The sequence below is a fragment of the Colobus angolensis genome, unplaced genomic scaffold, assembly GCF_000951035.1.
Source record: "Colobus angolensis palliatus isolate OR3802 unplaced genomic scaffold, Cang.pa_1.0 Scaffold23, whole genome shotgun sequence".
NCBI lineage: Eukaryota > Metazoa > Chordata > Mammalia > Primates > Cercopithecidae > Colobus > Colobus angolensis.
The window spans coordinates 9,225,186-9,236,050 of record NW_012115488.1 but is presented as its reverse complement, the minus strand read 5'-3'; the positions used below and the strand labels follow the sequence as shown (position 1 = coordinate 9,236,050).

Sequence of the window (10,865 nt, the reverse complement as noted above, 5' to 3'; positions counted from 1 at the left end):
AATAAAATAAAAATAAAAAAGAAAGTAGAAGAAAAATAGGCAAACTAAACCCAAATCAAGCAGAAGGAAACAAAGAAAAAAATATTTGCGTGGTAATAAATAAAATATAGAATAGAAATACGATAGAGAAAATCAACAAAAGTAAAAGTTGGTTCTTTGAAAAGGTAACAAAAGTGACTGGGCATTGTGGCTCACATCTGTACTCCCAATACTTTGGGAGGCCGAGGTGGGTGGATCACTTGAGATCAGGAGTTTGAGACCAGGTGGCCAACATGGTGCAACTCTGTCTCCACTAAAAATACAAAAATTAGCTGGGCATGGTGGCAGGCGCCTGTAATCCCAGCCACTCAGGAGGCTGAGGCAGGAGAATCACTCGAACCCAGAAGGCAGAGGCTGTAGTGAAACAAGATCACACCACTGCACTCCCGCCTGGGCAACAGAGGAAGATTCTGTCAAAAAAAAAAAAGATAACAAAACTGACAAAACTTTGGCTAGACTAAGAAAAAAAGGAAGAATATTTGCATTACTAAAACGAGAAATTCAAAAGGGGTCATTGCTACCAACTTTACAGAAATAAAACTAAGTATATGAAGCATAACCATGAACAATTATATGCCAACAAACTAGATAACCTAGAAGTAAACAAATCCCTAGGAAGATACAAACATCCAAAATTGACTCAAAAAGAAATTAAAAATCTGAATATGCCCACAACAATTAAATAGATTGAACTAGTAATTCCAAAACTTACCATGAAGAAAGTCCAGGACCAGATGGTTTCACTGGTGAATTCTACCAAATGTTTAAGGAATAATTAACACCAACCCTTCACAAACTTATATATATATATATATATATAAAGAACAAGACTTCCCAAACTATTTTATAAGGCCAGTATTACCTGATACTAACACCAGACAAAGACATTATGGCAAAAAAGAACTAAGAAAAAAACTAAGACAAATATCCCTTATGAATATTGACACAAAAACTCTTAACAAAATACTAGCAAACCAAATCCAGTAACATATAAAACAAAATATACACTATATAACCAAATTAGATCTATCCAGGAATGCAACACTTGTTCACCATCAAGAACAAATTAACGCAATGTACCAAATTAATAGAAAAAAAGCAGAGGGAATCACATGATGATCTCAAAAGACACAAAAAAGCACTTGAAAAAATTCAACATCTTTTTATTATACAAAGTAGGAATAAAGGGGTAATTCTCCAACCTGACACAGGGTGTCTATAATGGGTATCCACATCATACTTAATCCTAAAATACCAAAAGTTTTCTCTCTAAGATCACAGGACAAGACAAGGATCTCAGCTCTCATCATTTCTATTCAGCACTTTACTGGAAGTTCTAGGCAGGACAACTAGGCAAGAAAAAAAAAAAAAATCCTCGGGAAAGATAAATTCAACTATCTCTATCTACAGATGACATGATATTGGATATAGAATGCCCTAAAAAGTCCACACATAAAAAAATAAAAGAGTTCAGCAAGATTACAGGATACAAAATCAATATACAAGAATCAATTGTTATTTCTACACATTAGTAATGAAGAATTCAAAAATAAAATTAAGAAAATAATTGCATTCACAACATTATTAATAAATGAAATGCTTAGGAAGAAATTTAACAAAAGATGTAAAATAATAAAGACTGTGAGGTACTGACAGAAAGACAACTAGATCAATGAAACAGAGTTGAGTCCAGAAACAAAATCATACATTTATAGTCAATTAATTTTTGACAGTGGCGCCAAGCCAATTTAATGAGGAAAGAATGATTTATTTAGCCAATGGAACCTGGATAATTAGATATCTATGTGCAAATGAAGGAAACTTTTTTTTTTTTTTTTTTTTTTTTTTGAGACGGAGTCTTGCTCTGTCGCCCGGGCTGGAGTGCAGTGGCCGGATCTCAGCTCACTGCAACCTCCGCCTCCCGGGTTCACGCCATTCTCCCGCCTCAGCCTCCTGAGTAGCTGGGACCACAGGCGCCCGCCACCTCGCCCGGCTAATTTTTTGTATTTTTAGTAGAGACGGGGTTTCACCGTGTTAGCCAGAATGGTCTCGATCTCCTGACCTCGTGATCCGCCCGTCTCAGCCTCCCAAAGTGCTGGGATTACAGGCTTGAGCCACCGCGCCCGGCAAGGAAACTTATATCATATTAAAAATTAACACAAAATGGAATAAAAACCTAAATGTAAAAGCTTAAACTATAAAACTCTTAGATGAAAACACGGGTATAAATCTTTGTGACCTCGTATCAGCCAACAGTTGCTTAGCTGTGACACCAAAAGTATAAGCAACCAAAGAAAAGTTAAATAAATTAATCCAACAAAATTAAGACATTTTGCTTCATATGACACCATCAAGAAAGTACAAAGACAACCCACACAATGAAAAACAATTGCAAATGATATATCTGATAAGGGATTAGTATCTAGAGTATGGGAAGAACTCTTATAACTCAATAAAAAAGAAAAACTATTTTAAAAATGGGCAAAAAACCTGAATAGAAATTTCTCCAAAGAAGATACACAAATGACCAACAAGCATATGAAAAGGTTCTCAACATCATTAGTCATTAAGGAAACACAAATCAAAACCCAAATGAGACATCACTTCACACCTAATAGGATGGTTACCATAAAAAAACAGAGAGAAATTGAAACTCTCATACATTGCTGGTGGGCATATAAAATGGTAAGCACATTTTAGAAAACAGTTGGAAGTTCTTCAAAAAATGAAGCACAAGGTGACAATATGACCTAGAAATTCCACTCCTAGATGTGCAACCACAAGAACAAAAAACTTATGTCTGCACAAAAAACTTGTATGCAAATGCTTAAAGCAGCATTATTTATAATAATCAAAAAGTAAAACCAACGCAAACACCCATCTATTTATAAATGCATAAACGAAAGGTGGCATATCCATACTCTGGAATATTATTTGGCAATTACAAAAAGACTGAATTATTGCTACAAGGTACAACACGGATGAATCTTTAAAACATCATGCTAAGTAAAAGTAGACACAGAAGGCCACATATGGTATGATTCCATTTATACGAAATGCCCAGAATAGGCACACCTATAGAGATAGAAAATAGATTACTGGTTTCCAGGAACTGGAAGGTGGTGGAGAAAGGTGAAATAGATAGCAAAAGCTAATGGGTACAGAGCTTCTTTTGGAGGTGATAAAAATGTTCTGGAATAGACAGTGGTGATGGCTGCACAACTTTTTTTTTTGAGATGGAGTTTTGCTCTTGTTGCCCAGGCTGGAGTGCAGTGGCGCAATCTCGGCTCACTGCAACCTCTGCCTCTGCGGTCATATGATTCTCTGGACTCACCCTCGCAAGTAGTTGGCACTACAGGCCCACCTGTAGTACTGAATGAACCCACCATCGCGCCCAGCTAATTTTTTTGTATTTTTAGTGTAGACAGGGTTTCACCATGTTGGCCAGGCTGGTCTCAAACTCCTGACCTCAGGTGACCCTCCCGCCTTGGCCTTTCAAAGTGTTGGGATTACAGGAGTGAGCCACCACACACAGCCACAACTTTTTAAACATATTAAATGTTACGGAAATGTACACTTTGAAAGGTGATTTTTTTTTATATGTGAATTATCTATCAATTTATAAAACAATCAAACCTTCTCTGCACTTCCAGTCATCTCTTTCTCTTCCTTCAACATTTCCAGTCAGGTTAATCTAATATGTGTCTGGGACAAGGCACTTGTATTATTCATGCTTCTGCAACTTTAATCTAAGGTAGTCTCAATCCTCTCTACCTCTTTCCACTCCCTCTTCTCCACTATTTTTCAAGGTCCCAATGAAGTCCCACTTTTTTCAGAACACTCTCCAACCTTAGCTTACTAGTCTGCCAGAGAACCAACCAACAAGCTCTCTTCGTTTCATTCCTGCTCACAAACACTGTTGAATTTAGTTAAATAAAACTAATGATTCTAACTATAACTGTAATAAAAGCTTTATAATCACAGATTGGAAATATAGATGAAAATGAATTATTTCACATATGTTCTCAAAACTATACTGATCACTTGTAAGACATATCTAAAACACTTCTATTATGCCTTCTTTTGGTTAAACATTATTTGAAGAATGAAAAATGTATTATTTTACTTCCAAATATTTACACAAGTACAGTTATGCAAAAACAGTATTGTACTAAAAGATGGAGCTACACTGAATTACTGGTCCATGACATGGATTACAGGACAATATCATCCTAATTATCCTAACAAAAGGATTACCATACCATACAGTGGCTCCTTCAGAGGAATATGAGTGTGTACATGAAGTATATTAATACTACCTAATTGTCAAAATTCATGACTGAAGAAGCTGACAAAAATCTTATTTTTAATCAGCACACAGTACAAAACCTTTATTTCCACAATATGCCTCAGAGCACTTACTCATTTGTTGTTGCACTTAAGAATCTTTTCTCTTTTAAACTTATTCCCCACAGAATTCTTTCTGGCATAAAGGAATTGCACCTTCTTTGTTAATTTTGTGAGTCATGTTAACTGAATTAATCCCAGTATGTATGCCCTATGCTTATTGTGCATACTGCATGAGAAATAAACCATTAACAGTGCACACAATGACTTTTTGGAGTTGCATTTTATTTTAAGCTATTCTATGTCTTTCAACCTGTGCCACATTTCAATAATGACTATTTATAATTACAGTCATCCCCTTATTTGCTTGGTATTTCATTTTCCTTGCCCTATGGCACCCTACAGTTGAAGGCAAGGAAAACTCTCTGTTGATTAGTTATTTAAAACCAGCAACAATAACTATGCTGGAGAGAAGACTACTTGGAAAGGATTACATAAGACCTAGCACTCAACAGCCTCAGACAGAGAGCAGCAAATTATAAACCCAAGTACTTCGTTGCATGTAACCAAACTGGCTAGTTGAAATGCTAATTGCCTTTCAACAAAACTGAAGACAGACAGGGGACCTTGTGCTTCAGAGAATGAAATGCATTTTTACTCCACTTCTACACCATTGTCTTGCTGAGAATCATCTGGAATCTATTCATAAAGGTAGCTCTTTCTCTAACCTTTAAAATGTGGGAAATTTATTTGGCCCCTGCCAGCACCTCAGATGTGCTGATGTGCCAAGATGCGAACAGATGGTTGGATTAAAGCCATGTTAAGCCCCTAATAAAGTGAAGCATGAAAAATCTCTATGCTCAAACGTATAGTTTAAACCAAGAAAATACGCCTAGGGAAGTAAGTTTTGAATAGCAAATAGATTTATGAAATTAAAATAACCAGAAAACATAATCTTCAAAACAACTATTTTCAGTGTAATTACATGCAAATGCATACAGAAAGAGTTATCGTTTCTCTCAAAGAAACGCCACAACTTTTCTTTATCCTTAATAATTTTGTGAGTATTACTTCAAAACTCATTTATGGACAATGATTCCAGCAGCCAGTGTTTCCCTTTAATATAAAAGAGGGTCTATTCTAGGTTTTCAGAATCCTGAATAAATGAATGAGAAATGCCCTATCAGCATCTTGCCCCCGCTTTGAGGTAAAGCCAGACTTACGCCTGACTGCACCAGAAAAGGGCCCCGTGACCACCTGCCCAGCAGCTGAGGGAGGGACTTGATCTGGTACATTTTTAAGTGTATAGTGTGTCACAGTAGAATCGGAAAACACAGCCTTTGTATTACCACAGTCGCTTGTGCCTCAGCTCCACCCTTCTCCTCCTCAGCCACACCTCACTCAGGGCAACAGAGCTGGGGTGCTGTGGCTTCATGTGTGGCCTAACATCCTGGCATATTGGGGAACCCTCCATGCATGCAAAAGATGCTCCCTGTGTTCCCAATCCTACCCTGTGAAAGGAAAAAATGAGGCATGCAATGTGAGGAAATCAACTTTTCTGTACTACTCCATTCTACATGGAGTAGACTCTAGTTTATTAGTAGTATGTTTACCTTCATTGCTCAACAAATATCTTTACTTACATAAAGTCTGAACTGCCCAGGAGTAATGGAATACTAAGACTAAATAGAACTTTACTGTAAATGGTTTCAATAAATAATTCAGCTCTCACCGTGATTCGACAGGAATTAAGAGAAGAAAGACCTCTCTGACTGGATATTCACCAAAACCTTTAGACTGGGGAGGTTCTGGTGATTTTTCATTATTTCTTTACTGTCTGAATTTCCTGCATGACTTTGCATTATCTTTGCACTCAGAAAAAAAGTTATTTCCAGAATGGTGGGGAGGTAAATTGAACAGTGTGTGATACTCAGCTATGTGATTCCTCCACGCCTCACCAAAATCAGGGAAATACACATCCAAATCTCTCCATGGTAATACACTGCATTTTATAACCAAATTAAACAATTTTCTAAGAAGCTCATTACACTCTGTAAGCATCTGTAAACTGTCTAGTTGCCCTCTACTTGAAGTGAAAAATGGTGATGGCATTGTTCTTCCACTGTGTAGATTTCAGACCTGGTGCATAAAATAACAACGTATCAAAGGCAAACAGGCAACAAAGCAATTTATTCAATAGATTAATCATTATGCTAAACCCTATAGATATAATCACATATATATATAGACACTATATAAGAGAAATATAGAATACAGTCATCGTCTTCAAGGATTTTGCATCCTAACTGGGGCAACCTTGAAATTTTAAATAAAAGTAGGACAGCAATATAAGAAACGGCACAAGGTGGCATTTGTTTGAGTGACAATAAATCAAACAATTAACGACCAAGTTAACCCACTAGGATACTTCTTACCTAGCAGTATACAAGAATGTATAGGTGACTAAAACATGTTGCCTTAAGTGTGTCTCTTAACTGTTCTAGGTCTCAGTTACCTCAAATATAAAATAAAGAGGTTGGTTTAGTTTGGCTCCAAGTCTCCTTCCAGTGCTTCAAGATTTCATGTTATGTTAACAGCCTAAGAATTTCAGAACAATGAATGATCACACATTTAATCTAAGATAAAAAGTATTTTCTTTGTGGGTCCTCCCAGGGCATAGATCTTTCTGCCTCAGTTTCTTCATTTGTAAATCAGGATAAAACAATTTAATTCATGATCCAATATAAAATTACACTAATAAAGGGCTTAAGATAATTCCTGGCATACAATTCAATAAATGTGACATACTATTATGATTCATCATGGTATATGAACAAAAGAGTTTAGTCACAGCTAATTCCGCTCTGAACACCCTTTTCCCTTGGGTGTAAGCATTTTTGTCTCAAGCATGACAACCTTCAAGTAGAAAGACATTTGACATACTTAATACTAGCATTTGCTTAATACTAGTTTCTGCCCTCTCACATTTTTTCTAGTAGTTATATTACCATAAAACCATTTGTGTTCCAAATATATCTCATATTATCACTTTCTTAGAATACAACTAACATTTAATAAATATACGGCATAAATATGTAACTTATTAGGATATAATAATTGGAGACTGATACAGCACCTATATATTCAATGGTATCAAGACTCAGTGTTACATAACTTACCTTTGCCCCACTATGGACTCTCATAGTAGTCCAAGATTACTTCTGTTTACGGACAATTTTAGCTTTTAATCATCACATTCAGTACAGTATAAGGTCCTAAGAGCATTCCGAAAAAATATTTGACGCAGCTCTTATAAACTGCAACTCTGGGCAAGGAGCTTAAACTTTTCATTCTTCACTATCATTATCTATAAATTGGAATATACTACTATTCAATTTATGATGGCATTGTGTTAAATAAGATGATCTGTGTAAAGAGTTTCTAAGAATTCACTATCTAGCAGGCATTCATCAAGGAATGACTGCTATACTTATTCATCATGGAAATGAGAAAATGGATATAAGATTCAGTCGTACTTCAGCTGTACATTTTTAAAGTGTGTATATCTTGGTTACTTCTTCTAAAAGTAATAATTTGAGAGATATAATTTTTTAGCTGAAATAAACCTTTGCAATCACCTAGTCCAATTACTTTATTTTATAAATGAAGAAACTAATGCCTGGAAGGATGGGTGAATGTCCAAAGTCATTGTGTGTTAATGGCAGAGCTAGAACATTATATCTAATCACACATATTTAAGATATTTTATCATAACACAGTTCAGAGTGTTTTTGACATCTCCCTGTAACCTACATTTTTCTCAAATTACATAGGCGGGAATAGTTTTCACTTACTCTATGAAATTAACCCAGAATAAATTATTGGTGCTCATTTGTATCCTGCCTAAGATATCATTTTTTCTCTTACTTCTGATCTGTTGGGTTTTTGTTGTTGTTGCTGTTTGATATAATTATTTTGATAAACTACACACAAAGGGAGAAAAAAACTTTAGTAATGTAAAGTAATCATAACTTCAGTAAGAATTTCTAATCATGCTGTACTAGTTAAGGTATATTTTTGACTTTCATCCTAATTCTCAGTAATTATGCATCTTTAAAATTTGATATCAGTTTCTAAAAGAGTGTGCAGCATACTAATAAATATATTACACACATTTTAAAGGCTGTGGATTTCATGAAGTGGGAAAAGTTGGTTTAAAACAAGTTACATAAGATAACACATCTTAAAATCAATTTTCCCCTGACGAACACAGCTATAATTTCTTGGTTTTAAGAAAAAATCAATTTTGAGATAGTTTTTAAAATTAAAAAAGTATAAGCTTTTAAATATATATACATATATATGTTATGCTATAGCTCCATGTTAATCCCAAGCTCCCTAAAATCAATATATTTCACTGAAATTTTTCGACGCAGTGGTTATTTTGGAACACAAACAAGACTCCTGAAGTTTATCTCACGCTTCCCGTTATCAATTATTACCTATGGCGCGCCGTTCTTGGTCGGTTATTTTTCAGCTAGACTTTTTTAAAATTAAAGCTAGGGTTCGGATTTCAAATAGGCAGAAAAAAGAAGAAAGGAAACTTTTCACTCTGCTCATTCACTTCTCACCACCTTTGAGATCAGGCATCTTTGGAAGGGGCGGATAGGGGGTGCAGGAACCTAACGCTCCCTGCAAAGCCGCAGCCTTGGACAGAACCGACGCGGGCAGCTATGCCCCGTTACCCGCAGGCCGCGGCACCGGCTGCGCGCCCAGCCTCCCTGCGTCTGGCTGTGGCCCGCCCTCCGCGCCGCCCTCACCGCCCACCTCCAGCAACAGGTGCTGAGGCTGAGGCGCTCCCTTGGGGCACCGCGATGCTCGCAGCACCACTCCTCAGTCATAGCCTACCTGGCCGCAGAAACACCGACATCCGCGCGCTCCCAGCGGTCCCGGCCGGCCCTCCACACACCCTCGCTCTGCCTCTCACTCCCGTCCGTACTCCTAGCCCAGGCTGCTGATTCTTACTCCCACTACGCGATCAGGAGGGCGGCTCCATTCTCCTCCCCTTTCTCCCCGTCCCTTGCCTCCTCCCTCTCCATCCTTCCTCTGCTCCAATAGAACCCATGGCTCCCCAGGCAGCGCTCACCTGACCAACGGAGCGGGGGTGGCCGCCCAGGGCAGCGGCACACTGCTCTGCGCAGCGGGCAGCCAGGTCCGCGCTCCGGCGTCAGGAACACCCTGCCTTGGCCATCCCTAATGGACTCTTCCAGCAGCGAGGCGCCTAAGCTGACCTGCAGGGGCTTAGGAGCGCGCGAGTCCTGCCTCTGCCTGCGCGTCCCGCCTCTGCCTGCGCGTCCCAATCAAAGTGCGCGGTCAGCGCTTTCTAATCGTCTCGTTTGGCTAAACTTTCTAGTTGCCCCTTGGGCACAAGGAACTCACCATGGACAGCGGTGCACACCGCCCTGGGTACTCCACTGTAAGCAATTCCTAGTTTTCTTTCTGGGAAGAAAACGCATTTACTAGTCTTGTTCCGTTCCTAAGAGAATATTTCTTTGCATGTTGACCGAAGCACTCCCTAAGTTTACCCCATAAGAATTTGGGCATAAATTGATGAAATATTAGAAAGGAAGGATCTACCCTCAACTGAATTTATAAAGCAGGGATTAAGGTCAACATCTGAGATGAACTGTCTGTCTCCTCATAAGATAGGATTGTAAGATAGGATTATACTCATAAGGCTGTTAGGAGTAGTTGAATGAGACTGTGTGTGAAGTGCAACTCTTTACAGTACACCTGGCAGGTGGTAAACCCTCAGCAAATGTTGCTTATCTTTCCCAGTGCACAAAGGTAAAGGCCCAATGTCAGACCATACCATCAGTAATGTGCACATCCCCATCTGCACCAGAGATTTTTTAAAGCAAATGCAGCATTATTAGAATCACGGAAGTTTCAAACTGGGAGCAAAGAGAAAGATTAGCACTCCCACACCAACTCACCGCTTTTTATAGAAGAAAAAAAAAATTGGGTTCTCAGCCTCCTCATTTTAAATGCAGCTCACACAAGTACTCCTCCTAACTGGAATAGGAATAACTAGATACTTTGTGTTACATACTGCTGTCCAGGGGCACTAATTTAGCGCTATTATGAGCTGTTGCTGAGCACCTCCTCTGAAAGCTGCAATACTCAACAAACAGCTGGGTATCAAAGGGCAAGTTTGTTGAGACTAAATGATTCTTATACAGAAACCGTGTGGGAATGCAAATGGCACATCAAGGCGCTGCAAAAGGTAGGGAGAATAGCAACCTAGGTGATATGGGAGATTGAACAGCTTTCCTGTGAGGCTCAACTACAAAGGTCGGACCTGGGTCTGGAAGCTTTAAATCCACGAGCATATTAACAGAGTAGACATAGACAGACATGCTTACTAAATCCTGCCGTATATGAACGATAATTTCAAAGCAACTTAAAGTGAAAACTGT

At 38.3% G+C, this 10,865-nt stretch overlaps 1 protein-coding gene across 1 annotated transcript in view; it reads right to left on the bottom strand.

Moving 5' to 3' along the window:
- Positions 1 to 9,406, bottom strand: part of ADGRV1 (adhesion G protein-coupled receptor V1) — a 605,676-nt gene extending 596,270 nt beyond the window's left edge. Inside the window, exon 1 of the mRNA XM_011944259.1 lies at positions 9,295 to 9,406. Within this exon, the coding sequence (XP_011799649.1) occupies positions 9,295 to 9,316 (22 nt within the window). The 5' untranslated portion in view covers positions 9,317 to 9,406. The remainder of the gene's footprint in view (positions 1 to 9,294) is intronic.
- Positions 9,407 to 10,865: the final 1,459 nt, after the last annotated feature.